The sequence below is a fragment of the Adelges cooleyi genome, unplaced genomic scaffold (genome assembly GCF_023614345.1).
Source record: "Adelges cooleyi isolate 19-005CV unplaced genomic scaffold, UGA_ACOO_1.1 ACOO_flye_CR_arks_rails_tigmint_CR_PRNA_376, whole genome shotgun sequence".
NCBI classification, from domain to species: Eukaryota; Metazoa; Arthropoda; class Insecta; order Hemiptera; family Adelgidae; genus Adelges; species Adelges cooleyi.
In genome coordinates this window covers 8,984,111-9,002,094 of record NW_026096053.1, presented here as the reverse complement: position 1 = coordinate 9,002,094, position 17,984 = coordinate 8,984,111, and the positions used below count along the sequence as shown (strand labels likewise).

At 29.0% G+C, this 17,984-nt stretch overlaps 2 protein-coding genes across 2 annotated transcripts in view; one reads left to right on the top strand and one right to left on the bottom strand.

Annotated features, from left to right (window-relative positions):
* Positions 1 to 11,627, bottom strand: part of LOC126840746 (histone-lysine N-methyltransferase 2C-like) — a 33,700-nt gene extending 22,073 nt beyond the window's left edge. The window contains exons 1-22 of the mRNA XM_050576672.1: positions 11,324 to 11,627; positions 9,211 to 9,512; positions 8,891 to 9,014; positions 8,719 to 8,835; positions 8,040 to 8,261; positions 7,128 to 7,510; positions 6,943 to 7,065; positions 6,704 to 6,870; positions 6,191 to 6,574; positions 5,326 to 5,580; positions 5,049 to 5,261; positions 4,799 to 4,980; positions 4,568 to 4,732; positions 4,107 to 4,480; positions 3,534 to 4,045; positions 3,267 to 3,392; positions 2,944 to 3,061; positions 2,743 to 2,862; positions 2,397 to 2,615; positions 1,750 to 1,873; positions 1,404 to 1,633; positions 1,216 to 1,340 (exon numbers count right to left, since the gene is read on the bottom strand). Coding sequence (XP_050432629.1) covers positions 1,216 to 1,340; positions 1,404 to 1,633; positions 1,750 to 1,873; positions 2,397 to 2,615; positions 2,743 to 2,862; positions 2,944 to 3,061; positions 3,267 to 3,392; positions 3,534 to 4,045; positions 4,107 to 4,480; positions 4,568 to 4,732; positions 4,799 to 4,980; positions 5,049 to 5,261; positions 5,326 to 5,580; positions 6,191 to 6,574; positions 6,704 to 6,870; positions 6,943 to 7,065; positions 7,128 to 7,510; positions 8,040 to 8,261; positions 8,719 to 8,835; positions 8,891 to 9,014; positions 9,211 to 9,502 — 4,575 coding nt within the window. The 5' untranslated portion in view covers positions 9,503 to 9,512; positions 11,324 to 11,627. The remainder of the gene's footprint in view (positions 1 to 1,215; positions 1,341 to 1,403; positions 1,634 to 1,749; positions 1,874 to 2,396; positions 2,616 to 2,742; positions 2,863 to 2,943; positions 3,062 to 3,266; positions 3,393 to 3,533; positions 4,046 to 4,106; positions 4,481 to 4,567; positions 4,733 to 4,798; positions 4,981 to 5,048; positions 5,262 to 5,325; positions 5,581 to 6,190; positions 6,575 to 6,703; positions 6,871 to 6,942; positions 7,066 to 7,127; positions 7,511 to 8,039; positions 8,262 to 8,718; positions 8,836 to 8,890; positions 9,015 to 9,210; positions 9,513 to 11,323) is intronic.
* A 1,572-nt stretch (positions 11,628 to 13,199) lies between these two features.
* Positions 13,200 to 17,315, top strand: LOC126840919 (eukaryotic translation initiation factor 2A). The gene is made up of 12 exons (XM_050576933.1): positions 13,200 to 13,490; positions 13,551 to 13,695; positions 13,792 to 13,910; positions 13,980 to 14,079; positions 14,819 to 14,994; positions 15,076 to 15,155; positions 15,209 to 15,359; positions 15,452 to 15,622; positions 15,783 to 16,118; positions 16,187 to 16,270; positions 16,337 to 16,506; positions 17,142 to 17,315. Exons 1-12 carry the CDS (start codon positions 13,469 to 13,471, stop codon positions 17,265 to 17,267), a joined length of 1,680 nt encoding a protein of 559 aa, XP_050432890.1. The 5' UTR covers positions 13,200 to 13,468; the 3' UTR covers positions 17,268 to 17,315.
* Positions 17,316 to 17,984: the final 669 nt, after the last annotated feature.

Here is a 17,984-nt window from a genome sequence, read left to right as displayed (position 1 = left end):
TATATATATATATGAGGACGAAGCACATTGGCGTTAATTGTAAGTGGGCAATGTAGTTTTAAAGAAAATTATGATTGGACACGTTAAAAAAAAGAGGAGAAAATTATATAATAAAAAGGATAACGTGAAGTTTTAGTGTAGAAGGATAGAAGAAGCATATGGATGTTAGAGATAAAAACATGAAAGTATGTGAAATTATAAAAATATGGTGATGAACTGAGAAATATGAAGTTACGAGGATTTGGCTGGCGGATTCGTATTTTTATAGAGTAAGAAATAGAAGAAAAGTAGTACACTGCAAGTAAAAGTTGATACTTCATCCTTTAAAAACTTATATCTGAGACATCAACATCAATCATACAGAAATATGACTTATTAAACTAAACAAAAAACATCTAAGTGTGCTTAATACTAATTTGTGATAAAAATTTTTAAATTATGTGTATATTTTAAAATATACAAATTTAGGTTTTTATGCTTAAGTTAAAATACATTTCTGGATTTAATCAATGGCGCACACAGGTTTTTATTTAAAAGGGAAGGATTATAGTAAAATTATTGTCTTGTGACCTAATTTTTAAATATTTGTAATCAAACTTTCCTTGGTGGCAGTCTCAGGGGATTATGACTAGAATTGTGATTCTTCAAATTTTCCTGCATGCACCACTGGGTTCAATTACTATGATCTATATAATTGTATTAGTGTAGGTCATTATAAACTAAAATTGCAACGTGTAAAAATTACCAGTGCTCAAAATGTATCAATAACTAGTTCTTATACAAATTTAAATTTAATAATATTAATAATAATTAATAACAGAACAAAAATATTATTCTTTAAATTCACCAAATTGGCATTTATACACCCCGAAAATGTGCGAAAAGCAAGAACTTATTTATAATTGGCCTAAAACACATACTAAATTTAATAATATTTTAAGTTTGAATTTTATCCCATAAAGCACTTCGGCCAAGTCAAATATAAGCACACACATATCAGTATTTTACTGATAGCCCATTCATAAAAAGCTTTCGAAATGAAAATTGTTACATTTCATAATTATAATTTTTGTCGACATCTAGATGTTATTTTTCCAATTAATGGTAAAAACTAAGCTCCCGTGATGAATACTAATTCATAAACCTATAATTTTTTGACTTTAAATAAAGACAATTATTTAAAATTAATGATCCTTTATAAAATCTAACGCCTACCTGTTGCGCTTTCTTGTGTCTAAGATTAGTACGATTTTCACGGGCTTTTAATAAGAATGGAGCTTTTTGTTCTGGCGTTAATGTTCTCCACTTTTTTAATATCTGTCTTGATCTTTCTGGCCAAGCTAAAAAAAACAAATCAGCAATAAGACCAAAATCAAACAATATTTTTAATATTCAAAACTTACAAGGGAATTCTTTTTTCCATTCTGGATGAGTAAGATTTGCATATAATACAGCAGAAATAGAGGCTTTAGAACCAAGTGCTTCATCAGCTTCCATTTTTTGTGAGTTCCTTTGATTATTATTTATAGCTGATGACTGTGATCCAACACCTTCTAGGCTGTCTTCACCTCCACTGTTTTGAACCCAAGGACTATGGGGTTCAGAAAATGCTGGACTGAATTGAGATGGACTACTAATAATAAAAGACAATATAAAACATATTGTTATCATTCAACATAATCAATGACATAAATTATGTTTAATATACAAATTAGACATAAAATAATTACTATACAATAAATTACATACTTGCTATATTCAGAATGATACGGAGACATCCCTGGTGTATAAATAGGAGAAGATGGTATATTGGTAACTACAGGGGGTAGTGCTGGAGCTGGAACTTTACCACGGGACATGCCAGCTGGTAAACCTTAAATTATCAAAATCAATTTATGCTATTTTAGATGTAAAATTAAAAAAATAGTGTATTAATAAACAATTATTAGACCTGCAAGGACCTAGTTCAGTTATTTATTTCTTTAAATATGTTATTGGAGGTCTATAAGAGATAAGGCCAACAACAGAGGTCATATCATATCTTATCATGGCTTGGCAGAAAGAAAATTAAATTAAATCAGTCACCATTATAACACACGCTAGTTTTTCTAATAATTCAAAAATTAATTTATATTACAAACTAGAAATTACTGACATTACATACACGGAACTTAGCCAAGCAGGATAAAAAAAAATTGATGTCAAGAATGTCTTATAAATAGCTCGGTCAGTCAGAGCACTTATTTTTTATTAACCTATTCTGACTAAAACAAAAGAAACCTAATAAAAGGCTAGATTGAATAATGCTGGATAACTTGTACTGACTAATCTGGTCAAAGTTTGTTATGCCTGACATTTGAAGGTTTTCAAGTATAAGTAATTAAGATTTAAGTTACCTGAACGTGATGGTGACATGATAGGTGCATGATTTGGATTTGGATTTTGAGTTTGAACTAAACCAATACTATTTTGGGGTTGTGATAGTGCACTTATATTATTGTTGCCCATTAACAACATATTAGAATTGCTAGGATCTTGAGATTCTTGAGAGGCATCATCAGTTAAAACAACTTTGAATATTTCTTCAACATCTTTACTATCCATATTAGGCAAACCTGTGACATGAAATTCATCATTGGTGTGCAAGAAAAAATTTAATTTTAACAAAAATAACATCCACCACTCTATAACCAACATACATATTTTAAATCGACATTAAAGCTACATAACAATTTATCTTACCAGTTTCTCTGACCATAGAGTCTAAATTGAAATGAGAGCCCAAAATTTCATTAAATTCATCTTTCTGAGCAGAAGAACTTTCCTCGTTTAGGTGAGATGCTTGTACCACTAAACCAGCATCTAAAATGTATAAGTATTAAAAATATATCCAACTAGAACAAAAATAATAATACTATATTTATCATTTTAAAATGCGGTCACCTTCCATTTCTGTTTTAATACTATTGTTCTGTTCATTCATTATAGAATCCAACAAATTATCGGACAACAAAATATCTTTTAATGTATCTTGGTCATTAGAAGTTATTATCTCATTTTTCTAAAAAATACAGTTTTTATATTAAATAAATTAAATAAAATAGGAATGAATACTAATTATTTCAATGCCAAATTGCACAAAAATTGTATTAACTAAATAATTTATTAAAATTAAATTATACGGCTAATCACTACTTGATGTTTGAGACTGTATAAATATTTTTGCAACTCAACATCAAAATATGATATGGTAAATCAAATAATACTTTTTCAACAACTTTAGGTGGTTCGTTTTGCTCAACTATTTCTTCTTTAATTTCCAAGCAATTTTTAGTTACTTCTTGTTTTGATTTTTGTTTTGCCTTAACATCTTCCATGATTTTTAGCTCAGCCTGTATTAAATGAAGAATTATTAGTATAACAGTAAATTTTCTAACAAGTGCTTTCAACAAGAAAACGTTATTTTATATAAATTTTTAATTTGAACAATAATTCCCAACTTTTAAGTAAATTTGTTACCATAAACCACATACCTGAGATAATTCAATTGTTTTTTTATCTTCTTCATTATTTTCTACTTCTTCTGATTCGCTACTGTCTAATATCTGTGCAGCAATACTGCATGCATCTAACAAATCTCGACCAAAAAACGCATCCTGTATATAATTTGGGTAGTTTTCAGCAATTTTACTTTTTGGCTTCTTCCATCTATTTGGCTTTCTTCTTGGTTTATTTTCTTCATCACCATCTTGTGTATTCTCTTCATCTTTATCCTTAGATCTAGGCATACGACCCCTAACAACAAATCCACCAATTCCCAACTTCTGGAGGTTACGAACTCGTTTACGACGTAAAACCATCACACCCGAATCTAATGTTAAAATACTGAAGCCTTCTGGGGGCTCTGGGGGTCGGCCGTCTTCTCGTGGTTGTATTACCATACCTTCTTTGTAAATTGGTTCAGGCTCACTTGGTTCTTCTTTCATGTCATCGAAATCCATTTTATAAGCATCGTCTCCTTGATCCATAGAATCATTAATTGTATCTAAAATTAAACAAAACCAAATCATTTTTTAAAACTATTTTACTTGTAGTAAATAGCTTACCTCTACTACTGCACACGACAGATTCGATTGCAGCCATTATAGCAGCTTCTTTGTCTGATTGTGCTTTTCTCCAATCTTTTCTCTTTTTACGTTGATGACATATTTCTATTCCACTGGTGAGACACTTCATATGTTGAATCCCAGATTCAGACAAATAAACACCATCCATAAAGTGTTCATTTACTGTTCCTCTAGATCCATCTGGACTATTATCACGTGACGACGCCTTCTGTTTAGTTTTAGGACTAGAAATCCTGTATAAATGTGGTGGTGCAGTTCCCCGAGGACGACATAATAGACATGTATAGCTATCTTCAGCACATTTTTCTGCTTCATCTTCGTTTTCAATTTTATCACATTTTCCATGGAGCCATCTACAAATGTAAGTACATAATAATTAATAATATTAATTTATAATTAAAACTGTTTTATTGTTTGTAAAATATATATGTAATATTTACCTGTCACATTGATAACACTTGATAATTAATTGATTTTCATTGTATGTTTCTTGACAAGACGGACAAACACTCCGAGAAGCACAAGGCCCACATTCTGTGTAGTTATTGAGCCAAGTACAGTTAAACCCAGGGTCATTCGAACCACAAGTCAAACATTGTGCACACCTAAAGAGAAAAATTAGAGCTTAATAAGTTAATATAAATTACTAAAAATTACATTCAGGTACTTACCATTTGCATTTCCACGTCCCTCTAGGAACATAGTCAAGTTTAGGGTCAGTGCAATAAATATGATATGAAATATCACATTCGTCGCATAGTATTAATCTAGATTCATCATTCCGTTGCCCACATCCTTCACATATGGTACAATCCAAACATCTCCATCCTTTTTGTAGAATCACTTTTGTTATCTAAATAAAAAAGTTTTTCAGTAACTCTAGGCTAATTAATAAAAAGGAATGAACAATTTGCAACTTACTTTAACGTTTACACAGAATGGGTGATAACACTGACCACATTGAGAACATGAAATAAGACAGGCTTCTTGATCTGTACCCAACGATCCACACATGACACAAATATCTTGACCAAGCACAAATTTATCTTTGGCAGAACACAAAACTATGCGGTTTTCATTATTAAAATCAATTTCATTTGATGAATTTTTAGAGCTCATGTCAGTTAATGGTCTCTGAAAAAGACAAATATAATTACTGAACTATTCATATATTTTAGTTAAAATATGTTGTGTTTACTTGTAATCCAAGACCAGGCACACCAAAAATACCTCGCATTCTACCACGAGGTCTCTTTCTGGGAAAATCAACTTGACGTTGTCCTTTTTTCTGATACATGGGCTTTAGTGCAGCATTTAGTTTACCCAATCCTTTAGAACGGCCAGCATGGGCTGAATGTAACAAACGCTTTTTAGCTATCTTACTTGCAGCATATGGTTTTCCTTTACCCAAACCAAAACCACCCATACGGCCATCCTCAAAATCTTTATTGCACTAGACAAAAATACAGAAAATTAAAGATAGGATAGTAACCTCCAAGCAGTCGGGTTTAAAAAAGTCTTGTTGGGGTTGCAGTATCTACACCGCCATTTAATTTTTATTTAAAAAGTGCTTATCAAAAGTCACAATGTTAACACCATGTACACAAGCGCTTGAAGGTTAACAATTTTCAATTATATTTTATTATAAAACTATACGCTGGCCTAAGTCTAGAACAAAAAAAAAGGGCTACTGGTTTGAGTACATTATACTTAAAGAGTTATAATTTTTTGCAACTTCAATTAAATTAATTTATTTAAAATATACTTTTATTTTTTAATATTACAAAGTTATTTGTGAAATATAAGTACATTTTTTACTTTTTAAAATTATGATAATTCTTGCAAAATATAATATAAACGTTATATATACCTACATTTTTTTATAAATCATACTGACATGGACAAATTCTACATTTTTGAAAGCATAGTTTTTAAACTAAAATATTAGATATATAAATGATACAAAACTATTTTATTTCCACAAATTCCATTCATTTGTTTTGAAGTTCATAATTCCATTAGACAAACTACATTACATGTAATTTGCCATAAAAACTACATACCTTAAACTCTGAATCATGATCATCAGGTAACTGAAAAACATCCATTGAACTGTTTGAATCTCCAAATTCATCAAAAGCATCACGCCTTCGTTGACCAGCATTTTTGCATATTGGACATCTATAGTCAGAAGCTGAACTTTTGCTATGACTAGTTATATATTCGGCCTCAGGATCACAAGCACCATGGATATATTTTCTACAATCTATGCATTGAACCATTTCTCGATGTGCAGCAGCCCTATAAGCTCGATGACACAATGGACATGAAGACCCTTTATTTCGCTGTTGATAACAGGAATCACACACTGTGTAATGAGCATGCCATCGAGAGGATAGTCCTGCACCCGGTGTACGAGATCCACAGTCAGTGCATATCCGACAACACTAAATAGATGACATCAATAGTATATATTTTCCTAATCAATAAACTAGATTTAATGTCGGAGGCAAACAAACGTGCGTTCAACAACCACATGTTTGTTTAGCCCAGACTATATAATAAGATATACTAACTTTGCACTTCCAACCAATTTTTGGTATAGTTGTCACTTGAGGTCTTAAACATCCAGGATGATACGCTTTGTCACATCCTTCACACAACATAACCTTAGTTTGTTCAGCTGGTTGCCGACAAACTTGACACGTCCTACAGTTACCACATTGCCATCCAGCTCTTACTCCTAACAATATTGTATTATCAGTAATATTACTTAAGTATGGTTAAGAAAAATAAAATAAAATTGAATTTATACCTGGAAGTAGAGCTAATCCAATACAGACACCATGAAAATGGTTACCACATGATGTGCACATCATAAGATTTGTTACATCACCAAGCGTTGCGCAAATACCACAGGCAACATTTGCAGATAGTTCTAAAAGATTAAAAAGATTAAAAAAATATAGTAAACATATATTTTTATTTTGTTATAAATACCCATAAGAGGAACATGGTCAAGGTGAGAGCTGCAAATTAGAGCTGGTACACTCATTTCTTGGAATGAAGCCGAGGCAAAAATACAAGGATAATGAAAGAATTTCAAACAATTTGTGTAAGTACATGGAGCACTTGCGCCCAAATGTCCACAATAAGAACAACGTCGCATTAAACTCTCTAAAATAAGTTCAGGAACATTTTCTAAAGAGTCAGCTGTATCACACTTCACTCCCTGAGTCCAAGTAGCGCAAAAGTGATGCACATATACATAACCACCAGTTGACTCAGATGGTTCAAATAATGTATTTAGATCGGGGACATCCAAATGTCCAATAACACTAAGCTCATCTACAGGTTCGAAACTGCTTGTTGAAAATTGTTGTCTAAAGTGAAAAATAAATTAAATTACAAATAAAAATACAAAGAGCCACTTAATTGTAAAAATATACAAAAGTACCTACATAAGTTAATAATAATAATTAAAGCCAAGAATCTTTTTAGTTCAAATAAAAAATTTATAATTTAACTATAGTGTAATAATTCAATTTAAAATTTATAGCGGTTAAAATCAATAGAAATGAATAATATTAACATTAGCTTCTGATGGGTTATGTTGGATAATTGTTAATTTTTTTACACAGCTAAAATTATTATTAATCAATCAAGCATTGTCATCATGTCATTAATTTGAATATAACATAATTTGACAAAATCATTAGTAAATTGTAAAAGGTAAAAATTTCAACTTGGCTGTTTATCATTATTAAATTATTATTATAAATTATTAGCATTATTGATCAAATTATCATTTAAAAAATTAAAAACTTTGTTTTTAACGAAATATTGTACAATATAATGTTTTTACTAAATAATAATAAAACAATTTATCTATAACTATTATTATTTTATTACTTGAATTTGGCAGCAGACTTTTGTCTCCTATACTGAATAATGGGTGCCATTTCCGCAGTTGGAGACTGTAATGGCATTGGAGTTAGTTGTTTACTTGCTAGTTGTTTTGTGAAGTCTTCCAACGTTGTTTTAAAATCATTTTCCCATTCAAGTCTTAAAAATGATCCTTGTCCAAGCTGACTTCTCTCTCCCAAGTTACAAAATGCACATATTTTTCCTGGCCTGAAAAATTAAAAAAAATTAAAAAATAAAGCCAACCAGTGAAGGTGAGGCTTTGTGGAGGCTCAGCATATTGAGGCACGAGAGGTCACAGGTCTACAGTAATTATTATTATAACTCAAAGTGATGATGCACTTTCAAATAAACGTTTTGTTGTGAATATGTAGATAGTAGAAATATTAAATATTAATATAACCACTGTAAAGGTTGGGTGTATTTCTCAATTTTTAAAGAGAAGAGATGAACTTTTTAATTTGTTGACCCATGAACGATGTAGAAAGTACCGTGGGTTCACAAAATATAAAATTAATTTAAAAAACACATTGTTGTAAAAACAATACCTTCTCAGCTCCGCAATGAAGCTAAAAATACAATAATATTAGATAACTATTTTATTGCAACAAAAATTTAGGTAATATATTATGATACGTGAATAAACCACTTAAAAAGATGAACTTACCAACTTTCTTGATACAATAAGCATCTATCATCTACAGTAGGATCTGCCGATGATGGCGTAGGAGTTCCGAGTTCCTCTGGTCGAGAAACAGATGGAGATTTTCCTTCTGTATCCTCTCTAAAAATAATTTTGTATTAGCATTTAATTGGAATACTTGTGTAGTTTTAATTACCTTTTCCAACGTTTAATTTTTAAATTGAATTTTTTCATTTGTAATGATGGATTTTCATAAGATGTCAGTGCTGTTGCTGTACTTCTAGCAGGTGAACATGATGGAGTCTCTTCGAAATGACCTTCTATTAAATATTAAAGATTATTTTATTAAATATTTAAGAGTATTTAAACTTTCGTTTAATTTTTATCTTTTACCCATAATTGTTACGGCAATAAAAAACACATCATGAGGTTTATATTAATAAGCAGTCTTAAAGACCACACCATACTAATTATTGGGGTTATAAAAACCATATATATATATTTTTTTTTTAATACCATCTGCTTTAGTGCGAACATCCATAGCAGTCGGATTAGAAGAGGTCTCATCAACTGAAACAGCAGCTCCTGTAGATACTCGTGAATCATCTTCTTCTTGATAATCTGGATCATCGTCCATGTCTTCATTATCATCATCATCTTCATCATCATCATCATCGTCTTCGTCATCATCTTCATCTAATAATGTAGCACCATTATCAACATCCTCTTCAGAACATGGATCATCATCCATGTCCATTTCATCAGGTTTATCAACTGAAGTTTTAGACATTTTTAATTTATCATCCATTACCTAATAACTGGAAACAATTGTTATTTATTATAACTGTAATTAAACTATTATCTAACTTAAATTGTACGCAATAATATTATTTCTCATCAACTTATCACATTTTTTACTCACAAGGTTTTTAAAAATCTTCAAACACATTTATGTTTCTCAAGTTTTGTTTATAAATTCAAAATAAATGTATTTTATTTTTAGTTTATACCTACAGTTAACATTTTTTAACATAAATGTATACTTAAAATAATATTTATTTTTAAATAATTGATTTTCAATTTTTTTTGTTTTTAAATTAAAACAAACATTTTATTAATTATTAACATACTCAAACATATAGATAAACCCGGTATATATTGTAATTATACTCAACGCTATTACTATATTACATACCTATAAAGGTATACAGAATATTTTATATAATGTTGATTCTTCCTAAGAATGGCCTTTCATTAAAAATGTTTTAACTTGAATGTAAATTGTTAAGCATAGATAATTATAAAATTTAAGTTATATTACCTATAAGTTTTATCTCTTAATAATTCCCTATCGTATGAAATATATAAGTTTAAATTTAACTCAAAATTGAATTCTACTAGTACGTATTTCATTACTCATGGTTTCCATTTCATTATAATTTAAAAATTGTCTAGCTTTATTAGGTTTTTCCAAAAGAAACCATTTACGTCATACTAATTTTAAAATTAATCATTTTAATCGAACATTATAAATCAATTTTTAAATGAGTATTATAATTTCAAATGCAAATACTATCACAAAGAATACACAAATAAACAGGATATGCTTTAAAAACTATAAATTACTATGTTATACCATCCTTCGCTATTACCAAAGATATCTTACATCCATCTTATCTTAGTAAACATAAGTGGCTCGTGGATTCTAACATCCTCCTATCGAACTATAGCGAGATACCTCTTTGAAAATGACATGATATCTGTAAAAATGTACTATTCAGTAGCCGTTGTTATGTACAGCACCTGTAAGTTCTAAAATCAATGATGCTAACCTAAGATTCTTAATTTTCTCATTAACACCAATAATAACAAATATTAAATTTAAAAAAAAAAATGCATACATAAAGTAATCAATTACGAAGTTAACTTACAAATCTTTTATACAAATTGGTACTTTTGCCCAGAAACAATAGGTAAGAATAAAAAAAAACGAATATTAACCTTTGGCCAAATGTGGCTATTGGCAAGAAACGGATAACTTTGAAAACTTTTCAATCGCAAAATTTACAACAATCGTCGACTTCTCCAGAAATAATAATTAAGTGAAATAAAAACAATGATATTAATTTACATTTTATTGAGTTCTTTAAGGTTCTTTAAAGCACAACAAACTGGAACTTATTTACCACAAATTTAAATTTAGAGGGAAAATTATTTTTTAAAACTTACCAACTACCTTGGCACTTAATTTTCCTGTTCTTAAATTAATTTCTTTTAAGAGCCCAAATTTAAAGACGAATTTACGAAGCGATTATCTTAGAGAATTTTTTATTTATTCAACAGAAACAGCAAGAATACTAAACAAATTCACTTATGCAAACTACTTATTTTTATTGGTGTTAAAAACGATTATATTCTATCGTCTTAGAATTACTTAAACCAGTAGTAACTAAGCATTTTTGAACAAATACCTACTGAATAAACAATATTGTAATCAATATAGTGGCATCCCCACTACCTTAATCAAGTACCAAGTTCTAAAACAACACCCATTTAAACGGTGGTTACTAATTACCCAAGGTATAATGAATATACGAGTGAAAAAAACTTAGGTTGAACAAACACTTACTTTGATTTGGGTTTACAGCTTTTGTCGATCCAAAACGCATAATAATCCGAAGACAGGGTAGCCGCCGGGATGTAGGGAGGGGGCGACGCTATCCGTTCTGTAGAGCTTTTTACCGAAGATACATCACATGGCGACAAGATGACATACGTCGAAATCACGGCAACGGTCGCCACTCCAACGCGAAACGGCGACGGGTTAAAACAAGCGGCATATACAATAACGCGCAAAATAAAAACGGATTGACTGTAGGGACGAAAGAAACATTTTTACATTATCGGATAATCAAAACAAATCGACAACAGCAGCTAGCAGCACCGCGGGCCAAGTAACAGGGTAGCCAACGTAACAACAATGGAAAATTAAGTGATTATGATTTGTATCAGTATTCACTATTCAGTATTGTCCAGCTCATGCTGTAAACAACCATATTATTTGTCATTTTATTTGTCTCTAACTCGATTAAAGGTAATCTTATCTTTAATCATGGTCCCTAATAATACATATTATTTTACAATTTATTTACATCAATAAGATTTTCTAAAAACGTATTTTTATTTTATTTTTTTATATCAACTTAGTAGTTTGTATGGGGGAGAGGAGGGGCTGCCATTATTGGAAGATTTGGAACAAAACTATGTTAGAACATATGGTGACTACTTCTAGATAATTTGTGGAAATTAACGAATCGCAAAGACCCGAAACTATCAAAATTGATTTTGCCCATTGATTGAATAACTCTTTGTAGGCTGTTGTACATAGGCGCAAATACGGGGGGGGCTAAGGTGGGCTTAGCCCCCCCCCCAAAAAAAATTAGGTTATGCATACAATTTTGAAATACAAAAATATATTTACTTATATATATATATTTAAAAAAAATGTCCAACCCCCAAATTAAAAATTGAAATTGCGCCTATGCTGTTGTAATTATTAAAAGTTTAAAATAGGAATTCATTGTGTTCGGTAAAGTTCTATATTATACATTTTTCTCATGTAAATCCTATTCAATTTTTTTAAATGTTTAATTTTAAAATAGGAATTAGCAAAACACGTACTTTGAAATATATAAAACTAGTATACTTTACTTCACCTATTTGAAGTAATAACCTAATAATAGGTTATAATAAATTATTATTTAAAAGTTATATAGTCATTTTATCCCAATGTTTTATTATTTGTTCAAATCGAACAGAAATAGTTTTCTGAGTGGGGTGAAGGTCGAAGGATGAGTATCAATTTTATTTGTTAGCTATAACCATAGACATTTGAGTTTTATAATATAATATACAATTAAATGTACCCCTCAAATTCCCAAAAATAGTATAACTACAAGATTTGTATATTTAAATACATATAGTGATTGTATAATTATAATATAGTATAAAAACATAATATTTGGTAATGTTAAATATAAGGATATAATTAGACAGTATGATGATTTGTTAATTAATTAAAAAGAAATTTTCTCAAATAGAATATCTCTAGTTAATTTTTAAAATATGAATTTAATAAAAGGTAAGGAGGGAGTGGCCGTTGGGTGATTATTTTTCCTGCAATGGGGTGTAGATAATCAACATATATTATAGGTTTACAATTTCTTTTATTATAAAAAAGAGAGAAATTTCTAATATTATACATTTTAACATAACATTTTGGTTAATAATGGTTGGCCAATTAATTTACCCCTAAAAAAAATTTTATTCGTTCTAATAAAAAAAGTACATTTTATATTGTATGACATCTATAAAATACATAAATTGTGTAAGAAGACACACTGCAAAATTTTAGTAATATGATTCGGTTCTTAGATAACCTCAAAAGTAAAATAGGACCTTTGTAAATACGAAGAGTAGTTACTTGTTAGTAGTTATCTACCATAGAATTTAAATTGAGAAATTTGAAGTATAGGTTTTGACTTTTGATCATTTTTAAAAATGATTATTGTCAGAAATTTAATTTTTCTATTATCTTTAAAGTTTAATTCATAAATGTTAGAACTTACCATTAATAGTACAATAGATATTTATATAATTGAAAATGAGTTATACACTAAAGCTTTAAGCTATAACTCAATATTATTTATATAGTATATTTATTTTTGGCATATAAATACATAACATTTTATATCGTATTAAAACAAATTATAAAATGACAGTCCCAAACGTAGCAGGTAACTAAAATAAAAATAAAAAGATTTTATACAACTTGATAATTTTTAATTTGTTTTAAGTTCGAGGTTCAACAGGGTTAGCACTCTATCAAGGTATTGCACCATTTAATCTTGTTCCGAATTTCCCATCTGACTCATCTCCTGCTTGTAAGTTTATGATATTTAGTCCAAATGGAAAACATTTTGCATGGATTAACGGTTCCAAGTAAGCCAAACATATATATATATATATATATATATATATATATAACTTAAATTTTATCAATATGTACTTCTTTTATCATTTTATATATTATTAAAGAGTTATACTTACAAAAACTTCCGACTGGAAAGTTATCAGTGAAGTGGTTTATCCTAAAGCAACACAGTTGGTTTACAGCAGTAAAGGAACCTATCTGGTTATTTATGAACCCTTTATGAGTAAGAGATAGAGTAAAACCAATATTTGATTTACTATAACTTGTTATACTTTGTACCATTTTTGTTTAGCAACACCTAGCAACCCAAAAGGAAGTCCTAATGTACATATTTTAAGGACTGTTAATGGTGAATTAGTTAAAAGTTTTGAATACAGAGACTCTAAACTTTGGTAAAAAAAATACATATATTTATACTGTAATTACTATGATTGCTTACATTGTCTAAACAATTAACAAATCACACTTAATTTTTAATTTTTTCTTTTATTTGTACAATTTTTATAACATTTAGTTTATTTTAATATACATAAATAATAATTAACAGAAATAAAAATGAGCAATTATTCCTAGTTTTAAGTATGAACTTAATGCTTTTTTTTTCTTGAAAATTTAAGAATAAAGTAGTCACAAAAAAAAGTAAAATTTAACTGAAACTTTTACCAAAAATACTTTTAAAGTGTAACTCGTAAAATATTTGATTAAAATTAAACATTTTCCTGGAATTTTTATTATTATTTTTAAATATTAATTTACAAATGTATACTCCGGTTACTTTAAGAAGACACCGATGGCCGGGGTAACCCAAAAATAGTCCGCCGCATGTTGTATCTGTTTGCACAGTAGGCGGTAACAAACTTTGACAATGTTGAGGAGTAGAAACCAGTTGCCGCCAACGCAACGACAACAATATTCTTAAAGTGATCGGATTATATATTTATAAGCTATAAATAATTTTTATTCTTAAAAAAAAAACTATTACATCTTGATAATAAAATTATTTGACTTTTCAAGCTAAACTATTTCTGTGTACATTTTAAATACATATCATAATTAACATTATTTTTTATGCAAGAAAATCCAATTATACTATTTTGAAAATATGTATGAATATAATACACTATTTTTTAGGGCTCCACAGTGGTCTTCTGATGAGAAAGTTTGTGCTCGATTTCTGAATGGTGAAGTGTTATTCTATGAAAATTCTAATTTTGAAAATGTAGTACATAGAATAAAAGGATTAAAGCTAAATAACTATTCAATTTCTCCAGCCAATCAACAAATTAGTATTCTTTGCTTTTTGCCAGGTGATAATGATAACCTTAGTTTATTGATATTCTTTTTTACTTTATTAACTTTTGATTAATAAAATTATTTAATATTTACAGCAAAAGCAGGTCCTTCAAATGGTCGTCTATTTCATTATCCAGATTTCAATAGCATTATTGCTAATAAAAGCTTTTTCCAAGTAAAACGTAATTTTTGTTTAAACTAAATGGTTCTAATTAGCCTAATTTATAGGCCGATAGAGTAGAAATGTTTTGGAATCAAAAAGGTTCAGCTGCGCTGATGTTAACAAGTACTGATGTTGATAAAACGGGTCAATCTTATTATGGTAAACAAGGTCTTCACTTAATTACTACAAAAGGAGATACCTCTCAAGTTATAGTTGGTAAGTTTAAAAAAATTATTTTAAGTAGTATGGCATAATATATATTGTACTTTAAGCAAATTGTATTATTTGTGTTTTATTTCATTTTTAAGATAGAGAAGGACCTTTGTATACCGCTTCATGGAGCCCTTCGTCAAATGAATTTTGTGTTGTATATGGTTTTATGCCATCAAAAGCTACATTATATAACTTGAAATGTGATGTCGTTATGGAATTTGGAACTGGGACATTTAATGCTATTTATTATAACCAATTTGGAAATAATATCCTTTAGAAACATTTAAAAACCATGTGTATAAACTTCGATCTGTACTTAGTGATTTTTAGCTTAGAACTGAGAATATTGTAACTGGGTTTTTTTTTTACGAGAAAAAAACAAAAATTAAAAGGCTAACGTAATATATTCTTTAACTAATTTAATACTTCTTCTTTTGGCTGGCTTTGGTAACGTCCAAGGAAATGCAGAACTGTGGGATGTTAATGGCAAAAAGAAAATTAAAAAGATAGACATACCCGACACAACATTTCTTCAGTGGTCTCCAGATGGACAACATTTTATTACTGCTACAACAGCTCCACGTCTTAAAGTAGGCAATACGTTCAAAGTATGGCACTCCAGTGGTGCTTTATTACATGAAAAACCTTGGGGCAAAGACGAACTGTTTCAAGTTAGTTGGCAAAGCTATCCACAAGGAACATTCAAAACCCCAACTGTAGTATATAAAGCTGTTGAAGGAATTGCTCCAAGTCAACCAACTGGTACATAATAATTATTCATTATATTTTTTTATTACAAATATTATATTTTTTGTAAATAAATTATTTAGCATCCAAACAAGTTTATCGCCCACCACATGCTAGAAATTCAGATTTTAAACCAACTTCATTACACGAAGACCCGATTGATACTAGTAATTATTTTTTTACATAAATTATATAAATAACACTCTAAAACATCAAATATGTACTTTTTTTAGAAAATCAGTCAAAAGCATACTTAAAAATGAAAAAGAAGCGTGAAGCCAAACGTCAAGCAAAACAACAGCAAGAAACAAATGGCACAAATATTGTTGAACAAAGTATCGTCAATAATTCTGAACCATCTGCAGATGATGAAAAAAAATCAAGATTGAAAAAAGTACAATCGGTAATAAAATTAACCTTAAATGAACTTTATTATCATAGATTGAATGTACTACACAGGGTGATTCATTAAGGATAAGACACTTATTTTCTATTAAAATAACTGCAATTTTATAGTTTTTCTTTTTGAAAACATTATTTTAATTATTATACATAATTATGAAATAACTAAATATTTAACTTTTTTAGTATTTTCTAGAGCACTATCAACTTTTGAAACTTAAATGTTAATGTATGAATTTAATTAACTTTTTAAGCAAAGAATAATTTTCTAAAAATGTTGACTGGTTGATGACCAGTTTTGGGTAGTTACTTTGAAGTTATTAAACATAAAAATTTAGAATGTGAGGTAGAGTTTGTGAGAGTAATGCACGCAAAAAAAAATAACACCAAACCCTCCTCCCTTCCTAAATGTTTGCAATGTAATATTATCCGAAAGAATGAGTGTCTTATGCTTAATAAATCACTCTGTAGTTAGGCAACATATTATACACATATTTCTGGATTTCATAGTTGTAAAACTATTAATAATTCTTAAAAAAAAAAGCGTCTAATCAATGTACAGACTTAACCTATGTATACTACATAAAACTTATTCTATTTATATTGTTTCTTTAAAATAAATTTAATATTTTACAGGATTTAAAAGGAATTAACCGTATTAAAACTTTACAAGCTTCTGGAAAAGAATTAGACCATAATCAAATGTCTAGACTGAATTTGGAGAATGATTTATTAAAAGAACTTAAACAATTACAGTTGTAATAAGTACATTAATTTACAATAATTGATAATAAATGTTTACAAAGGTAATCTGATCTATTTCATCATTTTATTTCATATAAGTAATAGAATATATTATAGGAAGTCAATAGTTCCCTCTTAGTGGTTTTCTGAATTAGGCAGCATGGGCGGAGATTTGGGGGGCTCGGGGTACTAAAAACCTTAAAATTGGTGCTTTTCATAATTAATACATTTATTTTGTAGTGAGAGATTTGTTGAAATAAAAATGAATGTAGTACTAATTTTAAGTTTTAAGGTTAATAGAATACCAAGCCCCCTGCCCCTCTAAATCTCTGCCCATGCTAGGCAGGAAAAAAAAATTAAATAATTATTTCTATGGCACTGTGGGATACCACAGTACCTTAATGTGTGTGTCTAGGCAACTATAACACCCCCACCTCAAAATTACAAACAATTAACGTGAAAAAGTTATTGATGTTATTTATTAATATTTATTTTTGACTAATAAATTACTAATAAGAACCTAAATTTTCAATTAAATAATGATTAATTGTAAAACATACAATCCTACAACTTAGATAGTATAAGGAGATTGCTGGTAATTGGTCTCAATCTGTTGTATGTGCTGTTTATGGTAATATGTATGCCAAAATACATGTATGCTATAGATTATTTGTGTATAAGGGTTTATTAAAATATTTCATCATGTTATTCTTTACTATAAACATTAGTTTAAAA